Source organism: Dryas octopetala, chromosome 5 (genome assembly GCF_963921425.1).
Source record: "Dryas octopetala chromosome 5, drDryOcto1.1, whole genome shotgun sequence".
Classification (NCBI taxonomy): Eukaryota; Viridiplantae; Streptophyta; class Magnoliopsida; order Rosales; family Rosaceae; genus Dryas; species Dryas octopetala.
Window position 1 is genome coordinate 14,042,880 of NC_141370.1, and position 27,021 is coordinate 14,069,900.

Genomic DNA, 27,021 nt, shown 5'->3' on the forward strand with positions numbered 1-27,021 from the left:
ATTTGCAAACTCTTATTTGAATGTATAGCTAAGATTGTCTATCATTATAATATGTCAAATATATATATATAGTGTTATATGATTTGTATTTATCGACTACAGATCCCTTCCGTTGTGATATACCTCATCTTAAACATGATAATGTATGGCTTGTGGGACCCACTTTACATTGTAATTTGATGATCGGAGCCATCTATTTTGTAAGTCTATATATAAAGATCATCTTAGCAAAAAATTAGATAAATCGGAAATCGTTTAACCATTTGATTAAATGACCATCATTTCAAGTATTAATAGAATCCATATATTCATCTATTTATTCTATTAAAATTAGATGTCTTAATGGTTTTCAATTGACTTAATTTTTTGTAAGAATGATCCTTGTATAGAGACTTAGAAAATAGACAGCTTCGATTATTAAATTACAATGCAGAGTGGGAATGGAAAGGGCCTCTTACCGATTATATTATGGACTTATCTTAATTAATTGGATTATGTATATAGTTTTTAATCTCTATTAGAAGGTGGTTTATAATGGGATTAGTAGCTTTGGTACAAGAGTGAGTCGTCCTATATATACAAAGGAATCTCATCTTTGTTAGAAAGTAAATTTTAATATGATTAATAGATGATATACAAATAAATTAAATAATTTTATCAATGACAAGAGGAGGAATTGAGTGGTAGCAAATTATTTATCATAATGAAGATGAAACAAAACAGGACCTACCGTGTTTATGTGTGTACAAGTACAGAAGTAGATATAGTGAAAATCCTATCATTTATATATGTACCTTCCTTCAGTGGTACTTTTTGTGTGGTTGGGTTCCCTTTGATGGTACGTAACACTAGTTTTAGTAGTTACTGCTTACATGTATGAAAATTACAATTATTATATAAACTATAAAATAAAAAATTCTTTTGCTTCGGATTCAAACAATCACCAAATCATGGAACATGGTGAAGCCATGAACCAAGGAAAGCACGTTGATTTATTACATTATTAATGAAACTTGGTAAACGTCTTGATATCATATGATATAATGTTGTTGATGTCGTCTAATGAATCTGTACAGATTAATTGCTAGAAACTTAGAATTATACAAATTTAAATATGTACGGGAAGGTGGATAAGTACGTGGCAGAATGGCACAGTGGGGATTAAGAGCTTAAGAAGCAATAGCAATGGCCACTTGGAGGGCCTTGGGATTGAGGGAGTGGAGGGTAGAGAGCCATTTCACTTTCACAGTCCAGTGGGTCACTCACTAGAAAGTATAAACGAAATGGAGGATCAAACATCACCCTCTTGACTCTTTGTCAACTAGAAAGGTTCATGGGGTTTTTGATATTTAGTGGAGTGTGGTGGAGAATTGGTAGAGGACCCACTTGGGAGAAAGAAGGGCACAAAGTGTCGAGCTTCAATTCCATTCTTTTCAACACACCTCCAAAATTGGGTCTGGGTGCTGATTCCTTCTATCTTCAAAATCTGTCTTTTTTGGTGGGGCTTTAAGGAAAAGTGAGGTAGATAAAGCAAGTACCCTGATCAAAGCCCCCCAAAAAGCTTCAACCTGTTTCCCATTTTCTATTACCCTTTTGGAAATTGGTTTCTTTTTTACTCTTTATCTTCACTGAAATGGTTAGATGACTTTGTTCAAAGAAAAGTTGAGCGATTTGCAGGGTTGAAAGCTGTTGAGGGTATGGTGGGGGAATATCTTGTTGGGTCCTCTTAGTCTCCTTTTGGTGACTATGCATCTTGGGAATTGGGAATTTTATCTGATCTGGGATTCATTAGATTCTACTGTCTTTCCAGATTCTTAATCTGTTTCAGGTAGAGTTTCTGAGATATGATGCTGCTGTTATTACCTATATCTTTCTTCATTTCACTTTCACCTGTTGCATTTCATTTAATAAGCCATTGAATTGGAATGCGCCACTTGCTTTATTTTGATCATGTGGGTGAGTGGATTGTGTTCTCATATAAATATGTGGTTTGATGATACTTGATTACTTCCTCAAGCTGTTTCAATTGGATTCCTGATTGCTGCATGATATTGGAATTTTGTGAAAGGGAAGCTTTTTGGGCTAACTTGCATCTGGGGTGTGTGATATAGTGTTCTTTATTTTCTTGCTATTAGTTTCTGAAAGAATATAGGTAAATTAATTTGCTCAAATTGGATTGTAACATCCTCTTATTGCAATAGGGTGTGCATGCCACAGATTGAAATTCAGAAGGTTATTGGTCATTTTAATATATTTTAAGTTCGTCGGGTGGTTATATGGTTATTGGTCCTTCCTGTTTTCCCACCTACCTTCTGCACGTTTATTGAACTGCTGCCCTTCTAAATGTGGAGGGTGTTCCCAGATTATGACTTATTGATTGAATTCTGAAGTATGGTGGGGGCAGATATTCTCGAATCTCACTCTTACTGCTTCTTGCTCTGTGAATGTCATTGTGTTATCATTTCTAGAGAAAGCCAATTTTAGACTTTCCTCCCCCTTCACTTCATCTGAATGCTAGTGTTGTTAATACATTTATTCATCTTTATATCTACTTTCTCAGTCTGTATTGGACTACTTGTTCATCATGCCCATTAATGTTTTAATTTTATGTTTGTTTAAACTCTGGAATGATTCTAATATAATGCTGCATATAATTTATAGTAATCATGGTTTAACATGTGAGGCACTGAATATCTTTTCCTCTGTTTTCTGCTTTTGTTATCTATTTGAAGTTATGCTTTCTCTTTGCCTAAATGAAGGACTTTGGGTGCAGGAAGAAATTTGCCAGCCCACTGGCATATAGCATTTTTTGTTATGGGTTGGCTGACTAAGATTCTTAAAGGTTCTAGCCGTAAAGGACATTATCATGGGAAATATGGACATGATAGAACATGGGATGAGCCTCGTAATTCAGTGGTAATTACTGTTTTGACTTCTATAGAATTTCTTTTGTTGCTCTTCCTACACGTTTAATTACATGATGGGCTAGCTTTTTGTTCACAGTAGGTAGATTGATATCTACCCATCACAAATTAATTTATAGAAATAGTGTGATGATTCAAAATCTGAATATTCCTGCATACTGATCATGCTAGCAATTTCATATTATTGTACTATGCTGACTCTATGATTTTGGGCTGCAGGAAGAAGATATCGATTGTGCTATTGCACTGTCCCTTTCAGAACTAGATCTAAAAGGAAAAAAAGTAATTGGTGAGTTTCACCAATGTGCAAAGAGTAACTGGTACCTTTCATATGTTGCATAAATGAAGTCTAGGAGAGTTTTCTGACAGGAATATAATTGACTAACTGAATTACTTGGGATCTTTAATATCTTTCCCCTACTTTTCATTCCAGGGTTAATAGCTATTAGTGCTAGACATGGGACATTGTGCAAAATGCTTTAGGATGTATATTGTGACATATTCTATTAAGCATAATGGATTGTGTGGCATTTTCCATTTTGCTTAGGATGTAAATTGTGTATAATTGGGGTCAACTAAGGGGGCATGATCAGTAAATTTTCAGGTGTTGTCTCAGTTTTGATTTATAAGTATCCATTTGCCTATTTATTTTTCAGAAGATGAATCTCAATCGGAGGAGGATGAACAACCTGCCAGAGTTGAATCCGACGATGATGAACAACCTGCCAAAGTTGAATCGGATGATGATGAACAACCTGCCAAAGTTCGAGATGAGGAAGATGAACAACCTGCTAAAGTTAAATATGAGGAAGATGAGCAACGTGCTAAAGTTCAATTGGAGGAAGATGAACAACTTGCAAAGGCTATTCAAGAAAGTTTGAATGTGGATTCTCCTCCCCAATATAATAATGGCAGTATATTGCAACCTTATCCATTCTTCTATCCATCTGGGTACAGCAGGTAAGTGTGGTCACTTTGCTCTATCTCTTGAATCTAGTCTAGTAAACTAACTACTGCAGTATGCCAATTCCTGTTCTCCATAAGTTCTTATTAAGTTCGAAGACAAGTAAAAGTTGTTCAATTGTGAACATTTCCAAATAAGTGAACGATGTGGATCCAAAGAAAGAAAAAGAACAAGGGAATTTTCAATTTCCTATACAGGAGCTAGGTATCTCTGTAGCTTGCTGCTCACATGTTTAATTATATACATTAAGACACCTGATGATTTTTCAACCTATTTAGTATTAATGGATACAAAATGTACAAGTCATATGACAAAATGGGCAACTTGTCTGAGAATGAGACAAATGTGTTCATATAGTTTTATCCTTCCCAAAATCCGCGTCTCTCCGATAACAAGAGAAGATATGCATAACAAATATTTTGAAGCTGTTTTATTATAATTATGACAACTTGGAGGTGCAAGACATTATGTAACTCTGTGAATTCACATGGGAGATTTACTTAAAAAAAGACTCTTTAGAGTTGACTCTTGCATTTCTTGTAATTTTATAACTGTATTCCACAGATAGTAATGAAACCTGACGAGGTTGAAGCTTGTTGCTTGTAGGATATGTGCTGGCTGCAAATTGGAGATTGGCCATGGGCGATATTTGAGTTGCATGGGCGCTGTTTGGCATCCAGACTGTTTTTGCTGCCATGCTTGCAATCTTCCAATTACTGATTATGAGGTCCAAATTAATGTAGTTCTAGTTCAGTAAGATTTTCTTTGGAATTGGATGTCAAAATGCTTGAATGCCTGGCTGAGTTATTTTTTTATATTGGTATTATTATGCATGTTATATGAATTGTATACAAATTGTTTATTTTTAGATCTCCTTTCTGTGACAGTTTTCTATGTCTGGGAGTCGTCCTTATCACAAATCCTGCTACAAGGAGCAGCATCACCCAAGATGTGATGTTTGCAAGAATTTTGTAAGTGTCTCTCCTGTTTAGTTCTTTAATGATATAGCATTTCCATTTGGTAAGTGCATTATTTGTATTTAGTTGATGATGTATGTATTGTAGTATTATAAACTGCATACAACTTTCTCTTTCTTTTTGATTTGCTTATAATAAAAACAGATTGATTAGAGATCAATGTCTAGGCTAATAGGAACTCCAGGAGCTGTTAATTAATGTAGGCTTCTGATGATCTAACTATTTAACCTCTTCTGAAACAAAGTTTGAATGGGATGTCCTGCAAAGATCATAGTATGTCCGCTGATTATAAACCCTCTCAGAGTTGGCAGGCTCCTGTTCGATAATCCAAAGTAAAAGTGTATCTTACTATGGGAATAAAAGAAATTATTCAATGGTGCTTTGTTTTCTGTTGTTTTTTTTTTTCCTTTTGATGTGAAAGTTTCAAACAGTTAGATGTTTTTTCCTACTAGTCTGGTGAAGTGACCTTAAATACAACACAACTTTTTGAATAGCCTTGTTGATGGTTCTGTCTACTGGCTGGACAGGTGTAAGGCAATACATATGCATTTGTTTAACAATTTTAAGACTTGTTGTCTATGTTGCTGGTTATTTTGTTTTGCTTTCTTAATTTTTTTCAGTTATGAATATTATCATCAAGATTTTTAATGTATAATTTATGTTAGATAGAGTGAGATATGTCTTTTTAAAATTTTTCCACTTGGCCATCACACAAATCATTTAGGTCTTGAACTATTCTGTATCTTTGTTCTTTCTGCAGATCCCAACAAATTCAGCTGGTCTTATTGAGTACAGGGCACATCCTTTCTGGCTACAAAAATACTGCCCCTCTCATGAGCGCGATAGGACTCCTCGATGTTGTAGCTGTGAAAGAATGGAGGTGAGTTCATGAAAACATAACCCCTCCACTTTTCACCCAAACAATAAATCCTGAAGAATTTGAAAAGGATATAAGAATACCGCAACCACGACATTCAGGGCATTTTTCTGCAGGTGTCAATTTTCAATTGTTTTTAGTAATGATATACCTCTCAACCTTGCAGCCCAGGGACACAAGATATTTGTTACTTGATGACGGTCGGAAGTTATGTTTGGAGTGTCTAGACTCAGCAATTATGGATACTCATGAATGCCAACCCCTTTACCTTGAAATACAAGAATTTTATGAAGGTTTAAATATGAAAGTGGAGCAGCAAGTTCCAATGCTCTTGGTTGAGAGACAAGCACTAAACGAGGCCATGGAGGGAGAAAAGAATGTAAAGCCGATGCATTAGAACTTTCATGTTTAAAAAACGATTTGCATTTCATTTCTTCAGTCTAATGTTTTTTATATGAACTTTTCCTTTACTGTGGGCAGGGTCATCATCATTTGCCGGAGACTAGAGGACTATGCTTGTCAGAAGAACAGACTGTTACCACTGTAGGCGCTTGTTCTCCCCCCCCCCCCCCCCCCCCCCCCCCAACTGTTAGCTGTAAAAGTGTCATTTATATTCATTAAGCTATCAGTTCATTGGATAAGATCTCTCTGTCTATCTCTTACCATGTTACAGATTTTAAGGAGGCCGAAGATTGGAGCAGGCTACCGGATGATAGACATGGTAACTGAGCCTTATAGGTTGAGTCGTCACTGTGAAGTAACAGCAATTCTCATATTGTATGGCCTTCCTAGGTAAAGTTAATTTCTCTGGCTTCTTCTTTATACCCATCCATCATCATGAGTCGTGCTACTATTTGTTATGACCTAAAACTTCTACAAACACAGGTTGTTGACAGGGTCAATTCTGGCTCATGAGATGATGCATGCATGGCTAAGGCTTAAAGGTGTCTGCCCTGCACTATATTCCATGTATCATATTGGGATATTTTCTTTTGATAGCTTTGGTTTACTGATAGGTTCTTTGGCAGGTTATCCGAATCTGAGCCCTGAGGTTGAAGAAGGTATCTGCCAAGTGTTGGGCCATATGTGGCTGGAGGCTGAGATGTATTCTTCGCCTGGTAGTGATGTTGCCTCATCATCATCGTCTTCCTCCTCATCATCATCATCCTCGTCTAGTTCAGGATCATCTAAGAAGGGTAAACGGTCTGACTTTGAGAAGAAGCTTGGTGACTTTTTTAAACACCAAATTGAGTCAGATTCATCACAAGCTTATGGAGAAGGATTCAGGATAGGTAACCAAGCAGTGCTAAAGTATGGTCTAAGGAGGACCCTTGACCATATTCGGATGACAGGAAGTTTTCCCCTTTGACTTGCAGAGTGATATAAATAATTCTTACCACATAAATCCATACCCTGGCCTTTCCATATTAATTTTATAGGACTAAAATCCATATACATAATAAGATAGAGATAAGGCAATGAAAATGCTTATTTCTATATGAATTGTTGTCATCTCCCAACAGTTTGGAATACATTATACTGTCACATTACACATCCAAGCTGTTTAGAAGAAATTGTAACGAAATGAATATGAAAATTCAAGGGATTTCTCAGTGAAGTTGCTTGCAGACAGCCTTTCTGATTAAGTTGAGTATCTCTAACTGACTTAACTACATTTTGTGCCTATGACATTAGCCATGATATCAAGTTGACCTATATAAGATGCCCTCTTGTGGTTTTCCTTTACATTTAATATATGATAAGACAATAATAATGGGTTCACATACCTTTTATTAGAGCTCGCCACAGTGTGTCGGACTTAGCACCCTAACTCCAATGGGGAAAGGAGGACAAAGGGAAGGGAGAGATTCAAACCTGGCCTCGCATTTGGGTGTGGAGGTAAAGGCATTGTATTACAAAAACTACAAGCCCCTATAACACTAAATTGTGGCTCGAATACAATTAATAAACCATCCAGTCCTGGCAAAAAAACCATCAAGACCTTGCCAAGAAAAAAACAAACCATCCAGACATTTACCAAAAGAAAATTTAGCTTCTCCACTCAATATAAAAAAAAAATGGAATTATTATATGGGTGGAAACTTTCACATCCTAATTTTGCACGTTTTTCATGTTTCAGTAATTGAATAAGGAGAAGTGCAAATGTACAAAATGGGAGTGAAAATCACCATTCATCATTTCACCTCAAATACATCATTAAAACTAGATCAGAGAAGCAACTTCCTTTGCAGTTCAAGAATTGCATAATTTATATCATTTCTTTTATTGTAAACAACGGTTGCAAGGTCTGAAAAAAAAGGCAAAAACTAAGTAATGACATCCCTAGACTTAGAGAATTTTACTAGAGATTTTTTATGGGGTATGTCTTATGGAGCATCTTCTTATAATGAAGCGAGACCACATTACTTGAGACCCACCTCATTATGAGAGGATGACCAATAGGTTATGCCCCATTCAAGAGTTAGTGTCACATCTTCATTTAGTAAGGTGACAAGGTGACAGTGTTGTAAGCTCGTTTATATTTGAAAAGACTTTTTTATGCAGTATGGTGTATGACATATACGTTATTTTAGTGAGATCCACTTTATTGTGAGAGGATACTGCATAAGAGTTAATTACACTTACACCTCCTGAGGTTTATCGTCTTTTCACATATACTCCCTGAAGTTTCAAAAATTACACATACACCCCCTGATGTTTCAAAACTATTGCATATAACCCCTTACAAGAGAAAAAAATAAATAAACAAAAATAAAATATTTGTATTGAAGTTGGACCTTACATCTTAAGTAATCTTATTAGGCCATTTCACCACTTAACATGTTTTTTTTCATAATTTTTCATCTCATGTAGGGGGTTATATGCAACAGTTTTGAAACTTTAGGGGGTGTATGTGTAATTATTGAAACACCAGGGGGTGTATGTGAAAAAACGATAAACTTCAAATAGTATAAGTGTAATTAACTCTACTCCATAAAGATGTTTCATTCTAATGAGAGAGTTGTCGTTGGGTGGGATCCGCTAGGTGGTTGGTGCGTAGGTGGGGTTTTTCGTTTTTCTAATTATTTTTTAAGCTTTTTAGTTTAAGGATATATTAGAAATTTTCAAGAAAAATAAAAAAGGGGGACACAAAATTATTTAAGTAAATGATTATAAAGCCCAATTTTGAGCTTTCACTACTTTTAAGACCCATGTCTTTTTTTGGTTTTTGAAGAAGGCCCAGTTTATACTAAACCGGTCCTCTTTTCCGTCTCCCTCATTTTCCATCTCTCACTCCGTCTCTTTCCGTCTCTCTCTCTCTCTTTCTCCGTCTCACAGATCTGAGGGATCGCACCTCTCTCTCCTTTGTCTCCATCTTCGTCTCTCTCCCTCTACCTCTCCATCTTCATCAATCCAGTCCATGGCCACACTGCCGCACTTGGGCAGCGCCACCACCTTGGAACCCAACGACGATGTGGTGGCTGACCACCTCATCATCTGCTCCTGTAGAATCGCGTCGACGTTCATTCTGGTGCAGTAGCTTCTGGCAAAGGCGGCTCTGATCAGCTTCAAGAAATCGTTAGTACCGTCGCTGGACGGAGACGACGACCTGACACTAAAGCTTTTGGGCAAGCTCGACGAGAATTGGCCACCTGGTGCCGTAGCTTCTGCCAGAGGCGGCTCTGATCGACGAGAATTGGCAAGCTTTTGGACCGAGACGACGACTGTAGAAGTCCTTGGCTTTGCTCAGAGCTCTGATGGGTACAGTGAGATCTCATGAACTTATTTTGGTTGTTTATTCTTGCAAGGTCATATTTAATGTTTGGGTGACTTATAGTACTATTGGAATGTTATTGTTTTGAAATTGGTGGTAATTGTGATGAGTAGTAGGCAATATGGGGTTTGTATTCAAATTGATTTGCTTGGAATTCATTATATGGGAGCAAGTAATTAGAGATTTTGAAATTGTCAGTGTTTTTGGGGTATGAATTGGGTTGGGTTTGTTGTTGTTGGGGGATGTGAGAGGTGCAAAGGTTGAGAGTGGTGATGAAGGTTTCTGTGGAGGTGTTGCCTAATCAGATTTAAAGTTGAAGCTTCTTTAGAAGCTGTGGCCATTTTCCAAAGATGAGTGGATATTCAAATTCAATTCAAAGTGAAGAATAGTAGTACATATAGTTTTAAGTGGAAAAGAAGAGTGTGAGAATGACTATATATAAAGTTTGGGAAATGAAGATTAGAAGGAATTTGTAATTGGGTAAGGTGTGGCTTCACACTAAGCTCCTGGATAGAGATAGGAAGCAAGCATCATTTTTCATTTGGTGTTGTATAAATCAATAGTGGACTGTGGACTAATCTGGATTCATGTGGAGTGCATATATTACTTTATTGTTTTTCAGGGTCATGTACGTTTCCAATTAACTATTTCCAGGGTACTTCCAGCTGAAGCCTTAGTGGGAGTTCAAAATGGATTAACAAGTGAAACTCCCTTGGACCTTAGTTAATTGTTTAAGGCACAACTCATGGTTTTCCTGGTTTTTTTGGTTTTTTCCTCTTGTTGGCTTAGATAAGGAGAAATTATATTTTCCTCTTGTTGACTTAGATAAACCCATAATTTCTGTTTTAGTTTGTTCTTTGGTTGTTTATGCTTTGACAAGGATTGTACTAGGTTTAAATTATATTTTCTAATTTATTGTTACTATCAAACAATAACAATACTTAATTGCCACTGTCGGACAGTAACAATAGATCATTGTTACTGCCGAACAGTAACAATAAGTGATTTTTGGATTTGGTTTTGATGTGTTTTTTGCATTTTTGAACTAATTTTTATGTGATTGCCACTGCCTGCCTAATAGTGACAATTGTTAAATAGTATTTTTTTGACAGTGGCTATTTTTTTGGCAGTGGCTATTGTTAAAAAAAAAACAGAAGACACACGGCAGCTTCAACAAAAAAGAAAAAAAGAAGAAGACAAAGATTTTTGTTTTTTATGTGTTTATGTTAGAAAAATACATAAGATTTGTATATGTATGTTGTTTATGGGTTTTTTTTAGAACAATGAGAATAATCATTGTTCGATAGTGGCAATAAATAATAATTGTCATTGTGACAGTAGCAATTAGGTGATTGTTACTGTGTGATAGTAACAAATTAGCAATCATCTGAATTATTACTGTGTGACAGTAGCAATCAGGTGATTGTTACTCTCTGAATTTTGTGATTTTCTATGGTTTGAATTTTGGTGATTGTTATTGTATGACAGTAACAAAATATATTAGTTATCTTCAATATGTGATTGTTACTGTCAAACAGTAGCAATATGTGATTGTTACTATCAGACAGTAGCAATAGGTGATTGTTACTATCAAATAATAACAATACCGGATTGTCACTGCCAGAAAGTAGCAATAAGTGATTGTTACTATCAAATAATGATAATACTTGATTGCCACTGTCCGGCAGTAGCAATAGGTGATTGTTACTATTCGATAGTAACAATTATATTTACTATTAAAACGTAAAAGATTATGAATGCCTCATCTTGATTTTTTTTATTTTATATTAGTTATTATTTAACATGTTTATGAAATGAAAAATATCTAAATTATATATATATTTTTGGATAGTTTATGTAGTTATGTACCATTTGGCATTGAAATGAAAAAAATAATAATAAAGAAAGGAAAAATATGGAATTTTAAAAATACTGTAGCGCGCTACAGTAATGGCGTCACTGTAGCACTGAGTTTTTAAATGTGGGCCGCTACAGTATTTTACTGTAGCGTTTGTGCCGGATAAATAGTAAATTTTAAAAAATAGACTTAAAAAAAAATAACCCAAATAATTTTGGGTGGGTCAAAAATCAAAATACTCAGTTTTTCTTTTATTTTTATTTTTCGAAGCCCATTAGAAATGTAGGAAGATCTGACTTCTGAGCTCGATACTGCTGACGGCCCAGAGAGTGCAACGCCTACAACACACCCAAGCTCTGATGATGGCTTATAACTTTATGCACACCAAGTGTTCGATGTTTTGACATGCATTTCAAGCAGCTGTTTCGTGGGACAAGGCTGATTATCATAACCCAGCAACAAGCTCGCCACTATGCTCGTGACCCATTTCCCAACAAGGTCTCCCACTACCTCCACCGTGCCAAACTCATCGATTCCATTCGTCTCAGGCTCCGCGCCAACTCTCCAAGCTCTCTTGCTCCGCTCGTAAATGATCGCCTTCTCGACTCTTTTGTAGTCACTCAGGCCTTTCGCTCTGCTCCCTCCGCAGACTCTGCTCTCTCACTCAATCAATGTCTTGAGTCAAACCCAGATTTTACACATACCCAGAACACCATTCATGCTTTGGGTACAGTCCTCGCCAAGTTTCGCAGAGCAGGGGAGCTCAAATACCTCATTGAAGCAGTCAATTCCGGAACGTTTCGGAACGTTTGTATTAGCTTCATGAACCTTATGCAGTGGCAAGCTGCCACCGGAGACCTCGAAGCAGTTCTTAAGGTATGGAATGAGTATAGAGCCTCGGACAAATGTGTATGTACTGAGTCTTATAACATCGTCATGCGCCTGTATGCCCAAATGGGTAAAGACTCTGAGGCTGTGAGGATTTTCCATATGATGGTTGAAGAAGGGGCAATTCCGAATAGTAGAACGTATACGGTGATGATTGAGCACCTTGTGAATTCTGGGAAGTGGAAGTCTGCAATGGAGGTTTTTAAGATATTGCCCTTGATGAGGGTGAAGCGCACTTTGAACCAGTATTCACTTTTGGTAGAGGCATGCGTTGGTGTCAAACAGTTTGATGAGGTTAAGATTTTACTTGACGAAATGCGGGTTGATGGGTTATTGCCCGGCCGAGCTATGCGTTTGTCATTGGAACAAATTCGAGAGGCAGGGTTTGTCCAGGATACAGATGAATTTCTAAGAGAAATGTTGCCCAATGAGGGTATCAAGAATATAAGGTATTGTGTTGATAGTAGTGATGATGCTGAGGATGAGGATGAGGATGAGAATGTTGGTCATGTTGGTGAAGGTGACGGTGGTAATGGGGTTCAATTAAAACCATGGTTAGACCCGAGATCTTTGGCAAGTGCCTTGCAAAAATGGAGCCCTGATGAGGTATCAGCACTAGAGGAGGCAAAATTTGTGTGGACAACTAGGTTAGTATGCAAGATTCTTAGGAATTTTAAATCAGCAGAAACCGCTTGGAATTTTTTCTGTTGGGTTGCTTGTCAGCCAGGTTTTACTCATGATGTTTACACAGTACAAAGGATGATGACCCTTTTAGCACGCCATGGACTTGCTGAATTGGTTGATAAGCTCTTATCGAAAATAAGGATGGAGCAAATGAGATTGCCCTTCTGCACCATCAGGTTGATCATTGACTTTTATGGTCTCTCGAAGAATGCTGATGCTGCTCTGAAGGTCTTTCGCGATGATGGAAACCTTTGTGGCCCTATATCAAATTTTAATCTGATGCTTCTGTATTCATCTCTCTTAAGGACATTGACAAAGTGTGGGAGGAATTCTGATGCCTTGGATGTACTCGAAGAGATGATCTTGAATGGGATTTTCCCTGATATCCAGACATTTTCCGGATTGATGCATCATTTTGCACTAAGTGGGGACATCAAAACCGTGCAGAAACTCTTTGCAATGTTTAAGCAGAGTGGAGTCCAGCCAGATGCTTATATGTTTAAAGTACTGATACAAGCATATTGCAAGTCTGAGAGAGCTGCTCTTGCGTGGAGGGTTTTTGAAGACTTGAGGAATTTAAATTTGATGCCTGACGCTGCCACAAAAGAGCTGCTTGTAAAGAGTCTTTGGAAGGAAGGCAAGCGGAGAGAAGCTGCTGCTGTAGAAGAGAGTTGTGAGGAAATAAGTGATGTCCTTCCACTCACATTGCGTGGTCACATATGGACAGTGAGCGCTGCAGATCTTACAAAAGTTTTTTCTATGTACTCCAATAGCTTTGCATCAGCTGGTGAATAGAGTTTTAAATATGCAATGATTTATTTCGTATCTGATTACTTCAATACATATATCTTGAAGTTAAGGGCAGTTGCCGTACTCCTTTGTATCTTAAGAGCAATGAACTACCGATACTTTTTTCTTGGAAGAAAAACTGAAAGATGTATGTGCTTGTAATGTTATGTACTGGCATTTTTCCCCTTCATGGTGGATGGAAATGAAATCAATTCTCAAGTCTTTAACCATTGATGAAAATGTATTGCCTGCTTATTTGCTTGTATGCGTCTATGATACAAATGCAATTTTTTTCTTTAGTAACTAAAGACTAGTTCGTCCTGTGCTCACTGCCCGGCTGTGTGAAATGAATTAATTTTTTTTTTCTTTTGAATTGCCTGATTATTTGCTTGTATTGAATATGGAAGTAAAATTATTTTCAATAATCTACCATGGGCGGCCGTTTTATCCTGTTATGCATATCTCTCTTGCAGCCACTTAGCAGCTAATATGTGGTTATTATGATTGGATTGTGAGTCACCTGACTTCAAAACTCTTTTGATTGGAGTAATCATTTGTCTGTTGTCGTTGTCTTGACATAAGCATACGAGTGTCATCAGATTGGCTTTTTCCAACAGGCCAACCCATTTCGACCAAAAAAAAAAAAACAGGCCAACCCATTACCTATTTTGGCCTTCTAAGGGCCAATAAAAGTGAGCTGCGCATTTTTGTCAACAATAAACAACCCTTTATCAGGTCACATCTTTAGGTGATACAATGATCTGATGCCATGGTTATAATGTAATAGAAACAATCACAATATTCTCTTGCTTTATTAAATAGAAGTAGGTCGGACAACTTGCCGTTTCAACTTGGGTTTTTGTTTTAAACTAATGTGAGGTCTTTGAATGCTTCTTAGCAGAAAGAAAATAGAAAAGTGCTGGAAGGCTTGATGTATTCGGATCTATTTTGTGTTTGAACTCATAAAAGTGACTTCAAAGATACTGCATTTACAATTTTTTATGATGTCCAATGGAAGGACAAGAGGACTCGTTCAAGTTAAAGCTAGAGACAGAAGTCCCCTGGATATTTATATAAATTATATCCTTTTAATTTGGATTGAAAGCTCCTTACAATGCCTTTGAGCTATTCCATCAACAGTGACGAATGCACGTTGTGGGCTGCATGGGCTGCAGCCCATGCTCTTTTTCTGGTTTTTTAGCTTACCTAGGTAGCTTAGCCCACCCAATTTCCATCCCAAGCACAGTAGCCCACTACCCACAGTTTAAGTTTTTTTTTTTTTTTTTTTTCTGCTGAGGAACAACTTTTCACATGCTGCAGCTACTGCCTCTTTGTTTAATGAAAAAAAATTACTTTTACTTACTTCCACTCCCCCCAAAAACAGCCCATAGATCCGCACTTGCTCCAACTTCTTTCCTCTGCAGCTCCAAAACTCATCTCTCCGGCCCCACACAAATAGCTCAACCCTCCAATCTCCAAGGAGTGCCAAGCCGCCAAGGTATTATATATGTATTTGCACCCAATCTCTATACTTTTTTTTGGCTCAACTATCTATTAAAATTAGAAATTTTTGCAATTTTAAAATTAGAGCTTTGATTATTTTTTATAATTAAATTAGGGTTTGATTCTTTTTTTGATTAAACTATAGCTTGATTATTGTGATGGTTAAATTACAAATTGATTGGGAACATATAAAACAATATAAAATTCTAAATTGGGAACCTATCAAGTTGGGATTTGAAAATTTGGGAACATATAAACAATAGACATGCAATTCTAAATTTAAGTTGTATATCTTTTATGTGCAGATATTCATTTTCAAGGTATTAACTAAGTGACTCATACTTATAGGTCTACAAGTTATTATTGTATGATCATCCACATTAAAAGAGAATTTTCTAATAGTATCGATACTTAATGATTTTTGCTATTTGAAGAAACATATGACCCAACTTAGATAGTATTATATTGTATTTGCATTGCATATTTAATTGTTGTATTGCTATCTTTTTTTTTGTGCGATTTTTTTCATTTGTTTAGATATGCATTTTTAGAGTAAGGCTCATTATGTTTCCCCTAATTAGGTGTAACTTTTTTTTTTTGCTAATGAAATTCATTTATACGGTCGAGTTTCACTCGTAAGCTAAGTTTAGCCCACCCCATTTTAAAATCCTGGATACCATCAACCTTTAGTAGGATTACGTAATTAGCTTTCTATTATTGAGCAAATATTACAATAAGTCAATAACCACTTCAGAGCCTGCATAACCATAATAGAGGTCATAGCAATGGCAATCTCCTTCCTCTGTTCCCAACTTCTCTGTATTCTTCTACTACTCTGCTTCACCAACCAACTTTTAGCTCAACCAGCATCCAGCCCCAGCCCAAACTTTTCGTGCTCTGCGGATGCACCTCCTTCGTGTGAAACATATGTATCTTACTTTGTCCTGGCTCCAGAATTTATGAATCTGGAAAACATATCCACTCTATTTGGGGTCAGTAGCTCATCAATTGCCAAGGCTAGTAATCTAGCCTCTGTGAAGACCAAATTAATTGCAGGTCAACTCTTACTAGTACCCGTCACCTGCAGTTGCACTGGAAACCGCTATTTTGCGAACATCACCTATGAGATCAAGAAAGGAGATAGCTACTTCTTAGTTTCACTCAATTCATTACAGAATCTCACTAATTGGCATGAAGTGGGAGATATGAACCCTACTCTGAATCCAAGCCTCTTGCAGATTGGTGTCAAAGTAACCTTTCCTCTGTTCTGTAAATGCCCCTCAAAGATGTATTCAGATATTGGAATTCAAAATTTTATCACTTACATATGGCAACCCAGTGATGACATCTTTCAAGTGAGTGCCAAGTTTAATGTGTCGGTGGCTGACATCGTAGATACAAATGACTACTCGAACTTCAGCTCCGCAGTGCACCTTCCGGTTGTGATCCCGGTGTCAAAGCTCCCTGCTCTTTCTCAACCCCAACCCCCTCATGGAAGACACATATTCGAGCACCGGTGGATGCTCATTCTCATCGTAAGCTTGGCAAGTGTTCTATCCCTTCTGTTAATGTTCATGGTCTATACTTGTATATTTAAGAAAAAGAAGGCTCTGTACGGTAATGGTTCATCTCTGGAGGCACCTGAATTGTATCAAATGAAAGATGGAAAAAGTGATGAGAGTTTTGACCTTAAGTTCATAACGAATAAGCTTCTTCCTGGAGTTTCAAGCTATCTAGGAAAGGCAATTGTGTACGACATCAAAACAATTATGGAGGCAACAATGAATCTAAACGAGCACTGCAGAATTGGAGGGTCTGTATACAGGGCCATAATTGATGGGAAGGCCTTGGCTGTAAAGAAAACCGAGGAGGATGTCACTGAGGAACTAAATATTCTGCAGAAGGTAAATCATGCAAGTCTGGTGAAATTAATGGGAATTTCATCTGAAATAGACGGGAATCGCTTCTTGGTGTATGAATATGCTGAAAATGGTTCACTTGACAAATGGTTGCACCATAAATCTTCGACCACTTCAAGTTCTATGATGATCCTCACATGGAACCAGAGATTACACATAGCTCTAGATGTTGCCAATGGCCTGCAGTACATGCATGAACACACGCAACCAAGAATAGTTCACATGGATATCAGGACAAGCAACATACTTCTCGACTCCAAGTTCAAGGCCAAGATAGCAAATTTCTCCGTGGCTAGAGCAGCAGCTGCAAACTATATTACACCGAAAGTGGATGTTTTCGCTTTTGGGGTTGTTCTGATGGCTTTGCTCTCAGGAAGGAAAGGCATGGAAACAAAAGAGAATGGTGAGGTTATAATGTTGTGGAAGGATGTTAGGGGGGTTTTGGAAGCTGAAGAGAAAAAACAGGAGAGGTTAAGAGAATGGATGGATCCAAACTTGGAGAGCTTCTATCCCATTGATGGTGCTCTGAGCTTGATAGCCTTGGCAAGGGCTTGCACACAGGAGAAGTCATCAGCAAGACCAAGTATGGCGGAGGTCGTCTTCAACCTCTCTGTGCTTACTCATTCAACTTCTGAGTCCACATTGGAAGGGTCTTGGACTTCTACATTAGAAGCAGAAGAAGTTCTTCAAACAATCAGTCCGATCACTGCTCGTTGATTCAGTATATTTATATATTCTTAATCATGTACTAAAAACTTATTTGCAGTTTGCAGTTCCTTAAAGTGCTGAATGATGGAATTGGGTGTATAGTTTTCAGCTAGTTTAAAAGTTTTCTTGGTGATGATGGAATTGAGTGTATACTTTTTTTGCTATATGCAAAATAATCATATGTTGGAAGCATAGATTCTTGTTTGTGAAATACATAGTAATTTGTTAAATACATAAATCGAGCAACCGAAACATGTTTCTGTTACTTTCACAAAGAATTTTCTCTGCTTTCTTTGATAGAGTGACATTGACATGGAATTGAATGGAACTGCTTCAGCCATGCCCAGACAGCCATAATCCATTAAACTCATTATATCAAATTCAATTGTTAAGTGGAATAAGTATTTATGACTCGGGAGGTAGTACAAACTCAAGTATCTCATATAAACGTGATTCTCTCTCATCTCTATCATATTTCTTTCTTTCTTTTTTTTTTATTAAAATTAAATTTTAAAATAGAAATGAAAACATTAGGAAACATGCTCTCAATAAAATCAAAATTATATCTACATAAAAATAATTTTATTATAAATCAAACTATATTGAAGTTTTCTTTTCTTTTTCTTTTTATCACGAAACTATATTGAAGTTGCCAACACATCTTCATTTAGTAATTTTTTATACATAATGAAATGGGGTTTTGGTCTTTGACACTTGTGATCATGGGCTTGTATGTCTACTCAATTGTCATGCCAACTAATGGGCCGCATTACCATGGCTGTTAAATTGGGTGATCTCAACTGTCGAGATGACACTTAAAATTTGTCTTTAATCTAATACCAAACTTTTCTTTAGAGTTGGCCCAAAAAATTGTCCTTAGAGTTGGACACTCAAGATTCTTACAAACTTATAAAGACAAGCCACCATTAGGATCAAGTTGGAGACGAAACTTTTATGAAATGCAGTCTACCTAAAAGTCACATTTATTCTACAACATTAGAAATGAATATTTCATGTCATTAATTCAACTTTTTATCATGAAATTAAAATGTACATAAAGCTGAGGTGAAAAATTGTATAATGTCTAGTCCAATAATGAAAAAACATGTTTTTACTTTTGTTTCTTGTTTTTTTTTTTTTTTTTTGTTACATATTGAACTATAGATTTGTCATAATTCTAATTCATGACTCTACTCATGTTCACCACTTGAGCTATCTCAAAAGCTTTTTATTTATTTATTTTTATCTTAAATGCAATGCAGGTTCACTTTATTTTAGCAAAAAGACTCCAACTATACCTCTATTTTTAGTTGAGGATCTCGTTTTCATTTTAATTCAATTATGGTGCATTTGGATGAAGTAGTTTGAAACTACCGTATGACTCGTTTGGTTTGTAGAATATTTTTATATCTTTTTCAGGAAGAAGAACATTCTCTATTTGGTAATGTTAGAAAAGTAAACCAAAAATTACATTTTAATTTTCATTCTCATGTTTGGTTTGAACAGGAATAAGAAATGAAAATTGTCCAGTTTTCCAATCATACTATCATCTATTAAAAAAAACCCATATTTTTTTTTTTCAATTAATTTGGCATTTTCAAATATTAGCAGAGGCATATTTGTCAAAACAAAAGTGCAATAAATAATTTCTTAGGAGGGGAAAAACAAAACCCAAGCTAGAAGGAGAGATTCATTTTCCCTCCTTTAGGTGTATTAGATTCTCATAGGTCAAGAAATCATTTCTCATACATGCACTTACCAAACGTGGATATAAAAATTCTCAAGCTTTCAAAATTTAAACCAAACATGACCACAGAGCCTTGCAAATTGCCTTATATCAATATAGTCATTTGTTTGATTTACGTCTATGGAAATTGAGAGAGGGCATCTAGATTATTACTAGTAATTTTTTTGTCATTCCCAAATCGATTTTTTATTTATTTATTATTTTCTTATGAAAGAGCAAGATTTAAACTTGGACCAATCACTAGTTGGTATTATTGGCAAATCAATTGCATAATCAAATGATATTCCCTTTGATTTTACCTTTTTTTTTTTTTAATGATCAAAGCGACACTGCCCTTTGATTTTACTTTATATTACAGATCCAAATAGTGGTACATTTATATCAAAAATAATTATTTTTCTTTTCTGTATCGTGGGATCAGTTAAATCATGTTGGTGGATCGGTGAATTATTAAAAAGAGTTGGATTGAACCAGTATAGACATATTGCCAATGAATTTACAATATGTCCAAAACTGCTTTCTTGTTAATCCGCTTCTTTGACGTCTTTGTACTCCCTCCAACTCAGGTTGAGGTTATCACCTTGTTTATTGGGTTTTGGGACTCTTTTGCCTGAAGGATTTTTCCTAAACAAAAAAAAAATTCATCAAATTTCTTACTTTTTAAAGAAAAATACATTAATGTAGTGATTCTAAAGATAACCAACTAGCTACATTAATTTTGATTTTCATATATCATCTTCTTACCTTTATGGGATTGGGGGGTTATGAAATTTTTTAAATTGAATTATGTTAATCTTTGGTCTTTTAATTTCTTCCAATATTTTATATAGTTACAGGTGAAGTGAACCAGGGGCAGATCCAGAGTGGGGTCAATGGAATCAATTGACCCTATGAACCTAGAAATGCTGGGTTTGAGGAAAATTTTTGACCCCATGAAGCTTGGGTCTTGGTGGCAATTACAGGGGCAAGGTTGCAGGCAAAGTGTTTATGTTTATGTATGAAAAAAAAAAAAAAAAAACTAGAGAAAGGAGAAAGAAATGGTGACTCACGTGATCCGTATATAAGTTTTTTTTTATTTTTTGAATTCTTAACTTGCCAAAATGACATCGTTTTGGCAAATTAATTTTTTTAAAAAAATAATTGAGTAAAAGAGAGACCCTAAGGAGAGACCCATACCCAAAAGGTAGAAACGAAGCATGAACCTTGAAGGCAACACTTAGACCCAGAATAAATAATCATGAACGAAGCCTAAACCTTGAAGGCGACACTTAGACCCAGAATAAATATTCATGAGCTTCTTAATTTTGACCTCATAACGATTGATTCCTGGATCCGCCGCTTTAATGAACATATATCATATATGCGTTGCATTCCTAATACCATATATACATGCATCAAATTAATATTCCTTAAGAAAACTAGTTTAAACAATTAGTTTGGAACAATATATGATAACAAATTTCACCAGCTTCATATATACATTTTAATTTGGAAAAAATTTAACAAAAGGACTTTAACTATATCTTTATTTTGAATTGAGGATTCTGTTTTCACTTTGATTCAATAAATGACTATAATTAACGAAGTGTTTCAATTAAAGATATTATGTCAAATATTCCATTAAAAATTGATCATGTGTCAAGAACATGACCAATTTCCCGGGTAAAATTGTCTATTATTTTTAAAAAATAATTTAAAAAATAAAACTAAATTAAGTAATATTCTTGATTGAAACACTTCGTAATTATAGTCCTTAATGGTGTGTTTGGATGGAGAAAAAAAACTTGGAATTTAAACAAAACTCAAAATTTAAGAAATTACATGCTCTAATTTTCTTGTTTTGGTCCATAATTATAGAATTTTGTAAATTATATGTGAAAAAAAAACTTGGGATTCGAAAGATGTAAATTTCAAGTTTAAATTCCACTTAAATTGGTGTCATTTTCAAAATTTCAATTTTTATAAAATAAAAAAAATCGTGTCCACTCATCACATTGCCAATTAATTACAATACCACCACCACTACCACTATGCCGCCGTTACCACCACCACCATCGTCACCACCACTGCCACCTATGCCGCCACCATCACCACCACAACCACCGACACCACCTCCGCCGCCACCACCACCTCTTCCACCACTACGACCGCCACCACCACCACCACCATCGTCGCCACCACCACCACCACCACCACCGACACCGCCACCACCACTACCACCGCCCGTTGCCACCACCACCGACACCACCTCCGCCGCCACCACCATAGCCGCCACTACTGCCACCACCGTCGCCGCCACCGTAACCACCACTAACACCGCCACCACCACCACCATCGTCGTCCTCATCCCCACCACCATCACCACCACCACCACCAATGTCGTCGTTGCCGCCACTTCCAATACCCCAATTTTTGCCACCACCATTTCTCCCACCGTTCGTGGGCCATCACCCCTACTACTATCGTCAACTCACCATAAACATCATTTTTATTGTTGCCACCATTATCATCACTCTTTTATAAAACTACTATAAATTTCGTATTTAAATTCTATTATGATTACATTTATCCAAACAAGAGAATTTGCAAATTATAGAATTTTAAATCACGTCATTTTTAATTCCGTCATTTGTGAATTCCTTAATTGGTCACTGAAGGAAAGGTACAGAGAAAGGCAGCAACTTGGTCGTGCCATGAATCATCTGCCAAGCAATCCATTATAGTTGAAGGCCGTAGAATGAAAGTTTAAGTTCAGTGCACCCCTACACCCTAGAGCAGGTAAAATTGAAGAAAGAATGAGCATCAGAAAGATAGAACAAATTAAAAATAGTCAAAATCGGTTTTGGAGAAGAATTTGAAAGGTAATCGAAGACTAAATAAAGCTGTGTTGAAGAAGTATAAGGTCATATCAAGATCACACTTTGAGCTACAATGGTTAAAAGAATTTGCCATACATTCAAGGTCCCACATTGAAAGGATTACCATTACATGTGATTCACGAATTGAGTGGATACATTCACATTGAGTCATTGATAATTTGGTAGTGTGGATTTTTCTGGCTATAGTCCTTGACTGCATTTTAGCCATACAATTGTTTTCTTGTAGGAAAGTATACATATTTTGGGACATGGGCTATTTGCATAGCCTTCTGTAATTTACATATGTCATTAGACTCATTACTCCTTAGTTTAACATAAATAATTTACATCTGTCATTAGACTTATTACTCCTTAGCTTAACATAAAAACTCCAGATCTATGGGGTTTCTTCCGTGAGAGTTGAGATTAGAAGTCAGCAGACGCGGCTGTAAGAAAATACAACCATACAAGTAGTTTTTATAGGACTAATAATATCAAACATAAAGAAAGAAAGAAAGCAAAACAAAAGGTACATGGTGCCTTTGTCAATCAATTATTTCCCTCTTGGTTGTATATCAATTGAGGCTAGAGCATACTGTGAATAAAAATATGAGAGTGGAACATGACATCGGTACTTGTGTTTTTCTTAGTATTTCCTGAATTTTTTATGATTTTACATTCTAATCACACGTAAGAGTTAAAATTAGGCATAAATTCAATTTAGACACATAACTATATAAGCTATTTCAACGGGGTCCATGAACTTTAAAATATTTCAAATATATACTTGATCTATTATCTAAATTGAAAAATGAATTTCTGTCCATTGATTCGTTGAGAGATCAGTTAAATGACAGCTTGGTTTTTGCTGACCGGGATTACTTAGCGACGTGGCGCTATCTCAGCAAACATTTCCCGTCAAATGAGTGACACGGGCCCATAATTTAATAATAATAGAGAGAGAGAGAGAGAGAGAGTTTGTGGGCCCGTGTCAGAGGTTAGGTGGACCCGTGTCGCTCATTTCCCGCCAAAGGCAAATGAGCGACACAGGTCCACCTAACCCCTGACACGAGTCCACAAACTCATCATCTCTTTCTCGCTCGTTGAACACAAGTGAGAGATTTATATTCGAATTTGAGGGAAAATGTGATGTTTTTTGGAGACTAAATGGTCAGGAGAGCGTTCGACGAGCGGGAAATAGGTGATGGGTGTGTGGGCCCGTGTCAAGTGGACATGTATTGCTCATTTGGCGGAAAATGTATGCTGAGTTGGTGCCACGTCGCCAATTAATCCCCGTTAACAAAAGCCAAGCTGATATTTAACTGATCTCTCAATCAATTGATGGACGAAATTTTATTTTTCAATTTACATAATAAATCAAGTGTATATACGAAATATTTGAAAGTTCGTGGACCCCGTTGAAATAACATATATAGTTATGGGTCTAAATTGAATTTATGTCTAAAAAGTTAAGACCCAACAAAAATTATAGGCGTAGGCTGCTTGTAATTTGAGTCCTATAACAATTTTATCATTTTTCAAGTTCAACCATTGTGATTATTTCCTCCTCTAGCCACAGTGCTTGAGCAATCAGAGCATTTTTTTTTTTTTTGCTCTCTTGCCCTTTAGAATTAAAGTTAAGCCATGATATTGGATTAGTTTACAGATATTGACCAAATGAGTTAGTAGTTAGCATTAAGAATTGGCAAGACCGAAGAAACTTGCCATTTTCCAAAGATTCATTACAGAGTGGTAGCTTAAGCATCTCCAAGAGACTCTTTAAATTTTAGTCTTCAAATCTCACTTTGCTGACCTATGTGGCAATTTGAAGAATTAAAATTATTCACTTTAATATACTCTTCAAATTTAATCAAAATTTGACTTTATTTCTTTTTTAAATTAATATTTTAATAATAAATTTGATTTGAAGAACCTAATAGAAAAACTAATAAATTTAAAATATCAAATCTCTCTTTTCAAATCAAATTTATTATTAAAATATTAATTTAAAAAAGAAATAAAGTCAAATTTTGTTTAAATTTGAAGAGTCTATTAAAGTGAATAATTTTAATTCTTCAAATTGCCCCATAGATCAGCAAAGTGAGATTTGAAGTGTAAAATTTGAAGTCTCTTAGAGATCTCTTAGGCAGCCAGAAATATGGTGAGTATTTAACCTCTTTGTCACATACTATGATCCATTTTTAAGGTTGGAATTAATCATCAGAAAGTTTCCAATAAAGGGTATTATTATTATTGGTTTGTGGGATTTTATTATTAATTTAAGGTGTAATGACATATATATAGTCTTTTTTTTTTTTGGCCAACTCCAATTTAATGACATATATATAGTCTATACATGATACATCTCTTCCTCCCCCTTTCTAGCCCATTCACTTTTTCATCTTGCACTCAACCCTTTCAAAAGAAAGCCATAGAGAAATGCCCTTTCAATGTTCATTAAAACCAAATCTTCTTTCTTCTGGTCTTTTCAGTTCAATCATAAACCTTCTTTAGTACATACCCATAATTAAGAAACTGTATTGTTTCTTTGCTAACCATCCAAGCTATTAGCAATGGCAGCAGTCTCATTCCTATCATCATCACTAGCCATCTTTCTCCAACTTCTTGAATTATTTTCCAGCAGAAACATCATGGCATCTGGTCAGTTGCAGCCCACCATAGGCCCAAACTTCTCCTGCTCTGCAGATTCACTTCCCTCATGTGCAACATATGTGACATACATTGCCCAGCCTCCAAACTATTTAGATGTTGGAAGCGTATCTGATCTCTTTGGCATCAGTCGTTTATCGATCGCCAAAGCCAATAAGCAAGTCTCCAAGGATGGCAAGTTGGTTCCAGGACAGCCCTTGTTAGTACCTGTCACATGTGGTTGCAGTGGAAACCGCTACTCTGCCAACATGACTTACCAGTTCAAGAAAGGTGACAGTTATTTCAGTATTTCAGCCATTCTTTTCGAAAACCTCACCAATACTAATGTGGTGAGGGATTTCAATCCTGGTATAAACATTCTGTATCTAATGCCTGGCTTTGAAATAATCTTTCCTTTGTTCTGCAAGTGCCCCTCAAAGGCTCATTTGGAGAGTGGAATCAAATTCCTCATTACTTATGTATGGCAGTCCTTTGATGATGTCTTCCATTTGAGTAGCAAGTTCAATACCTCAGTTATTGGCATCCAAACTGAAAATAACTACCAAAACAGGACACCTGAAGTGAACTCTCCGGTGTTGGTCCCGGTGTCACAGTTGCCCCTTCTTCCTCAGCTTCATCCCCCTCCTAAAAAAAAGAGGTCCACAAGTCAGTGGATCCAAATTACCCTTGAAAGCTTGGGAGGTGCTTTATTGATGACAGTTTTTGCAGTCTTGCTGGTCTATACTCATAGATTATTACAGAAAAGGAGGAAATCTTTCAAGGGCATGAAGTACGAGCCTGAGTTTAATCAGGATAAGTTACTTTCTGGGATTTCACAGTATCTTGGCAAGCCGATCATGTATGAAAAGGAATTAATCATGGAGGCAACCATGAACCTTAATGAGCTTTGCAGAATTGGGGGTTCAACGTACAGGGGAACCATAAATGGGGAGGTTTTAGCAGTAAAGATAACCAAGGAAGATGTCACAGATGAGCTGAAAATCCTGCAGAAAGTAAACCATATCAATCTGGTGAACTTGTTGGGCATATCATATGACAATGATGGGAACCGCTTCTTGGTTTATCGATATGCTGAGAATGGGTCACTTGATAAGAGGTTGTACCCCAATTCTGTAGCCTCTTCAAGCTCTGTGACCTTCCTCACTTGGAGCCAGAGATTACGCGTAGCGCTAGATGTTGCGAATGGCCTGAACTACATGCATGATCACACTCAACCAAGCTTTGTTCATTGGGATGTCAGAGCAAGGAACATACTCCTAGATTTCAATTTCAAGGCCAAAATAGCAAATTTCAAAACTGCTAGGCCTTTTACAAATTCTATGATGCCAAAAGTGGATGTTTTTGCATTTGGCGTCCTTCTGTTGGAGTTGCTTTCAGGGAAGAGGGCCATGGAAACAAAAGAAAATGGTGAAGTCGTTATGCTGTGCAAAGATTTTAGGGAGGTGTTGAAGGATGAAGAGAAGAGAGTGGAGAGGTTGAAAAAATGGATGGATCCAAAATTGCAGAGCTACTATCCCATTGATGGTGCTCTGAGTTTGGCAGCCCTGGCAAGCACATGCACCCAAGAAAAGGCTTCAGCAAGGCCAAGAATGGCTGAAATCGTCTTTAACCTCTCTATACTGGCTCAGTCATCCCCTAAGACATTGGATAGATCTAAAACTTAAGCTCCAGAAACAGAAATCATTGTTGAATTGATCTCATAAATTTTAAGGTACTATATATTTATGAATTTAAGGTACTATAAATTTACTAGTCACTCAAGTGATGTGATTTATGAATTGATCTCTTAAATTTTAAGGTTTTAAGGTACTTAGTATCCATGTAATGTTTTTATTCTTTCAATAAATTAATTCAAAATTTATCTCCCTCTTTTTCCTTTT

The 27,021-nt window shown here is 36.4% G+C and overlaps 3 protein-coding genes and 1 pseudogene across 4 annotated transcripts; all 4 read left to right on the forward strand.

The window, feature by feature from the left end:
• The first annotated feature begins 1,434 nt into the window (after window positions 1-1,434).
• Window positions 1,435-7,360, forward strand: LOC147284587 (protein DA1-related 1-like). Of its 2 annotated transcripts, XM_086243419.1 has the most exons (12): window positions 1,440-1,828; window positions 2,774-2,916; window positions 3,144-3,213; window positions 3,581-3,884; window positions 4,495-4,615; window positions 4,776-4,859; window positions 5,626-5,745; window positions 5,909-6,121; window positions 6,223-6,285; window positions 6,416-6,534; window positions 6,628-6,686; window positions 6,771-7,360. In XM_086243419.1, the coding sequence occupies exons 2-12, from the start codon at window positions 2,815-2,817 to the stop codon at window positions 7,109-7,111; spliced, it is 1,596 nt and encodes a 531-aa protein (XP_086099545.1). In that variant the 5' UTR covers window positions 1,440-1,828; window positions 2,774-2,814; the 3' UTR covers window positions 7,112-7,360. The 2 variants fall into 2 exon arrangements, with proteins under 2 accessions (XP_086099544.1, XP_086099545.1); XM_086243418.1 differs by having other exon boundaries at window positions 1,435-1,828; window positions 6,628-7,360.
• Window positions 7,361-11,709: 4,349 nt separating this feature from the next.
• On the forward strand, window positions 11,710-13,937 carry LOC147284588 (Tetratricopeptide repeat (TPR)-like superfamily protein). Its single transcript, XM_086244944.1, has one exon. The coding sequence runs from the start codon at window positions 11,781-11,783 to the stop codon at window positions 13,740-13,742; it is 1,962 nt and encodes a 653-aa protein (XP_086101070.1). The 5' UTR covers window positions 11,710-11,780; the 3' UTR covers window positions 13,743-13,937.
• A 2,087-nt stretch (window positions 13,938-16,024) lies between these two features.
• LOC147284589 (serine/threonine receptor-like kinase NFP) lies at window positions 16,025-17,875 on the forward strand. The gene has a single exon (XM_086244910.1). It carries the CDS (start codon window positions 16,025-16,027, stop codon window positions 17,873-17,875), a length of 1,851 nt encoding a protein of 616 aa, XP_086101036.1.
• Window positions 17,876-25,044: 7,169 nt separating this feature from the next.
• Window positions 25,045-26,844, forward strand: LOC147284590 (serine/threonine receptor-like kinase NFP; annotated as a pseudogene).
• Window positions 26,845-27,021: the final 177 nt, after the last annotated feature.

Bases quoted from the DNA above. Each gene is read 5' to 3' on its own strand.
- LOC147284587 (XM_086243418.1), top strand. From the start codon at position 2,815: ATGGGTTGGCTGACTAAGATTCTTAAAGGTTCTAGCCGTAAAGGACAT. The intron at 3,885-4,494 runs GTAAGTGTGGTC...TGTTGCTTGTAG, and splicing joins TATCCATCTGGGTACAGCAG to GATATGTGCTGGCTGCAAAT. The intron at 5,746-5,908 runs GTGAGTTCATGA...TCAACCTTGCAG, and splicing joins GTAGCTGTGAAAGAATGGAG to CCCAGGGACACAAGATATTT.
- LOC147284588 (XM_086244944.1), top strand. From the start codon at position 11,781: ATGCATTTCAAGCAGCTGTTTCGTGGGACAAGGCTGATTATCATAACC.
- LOC147284589 (XM_086244910.1), top strand. From the start codon at position 16,025: ATGGCAATCTCCTTCCTCTGTTCCCAACTTCTCTGTATTCTTCTACTA.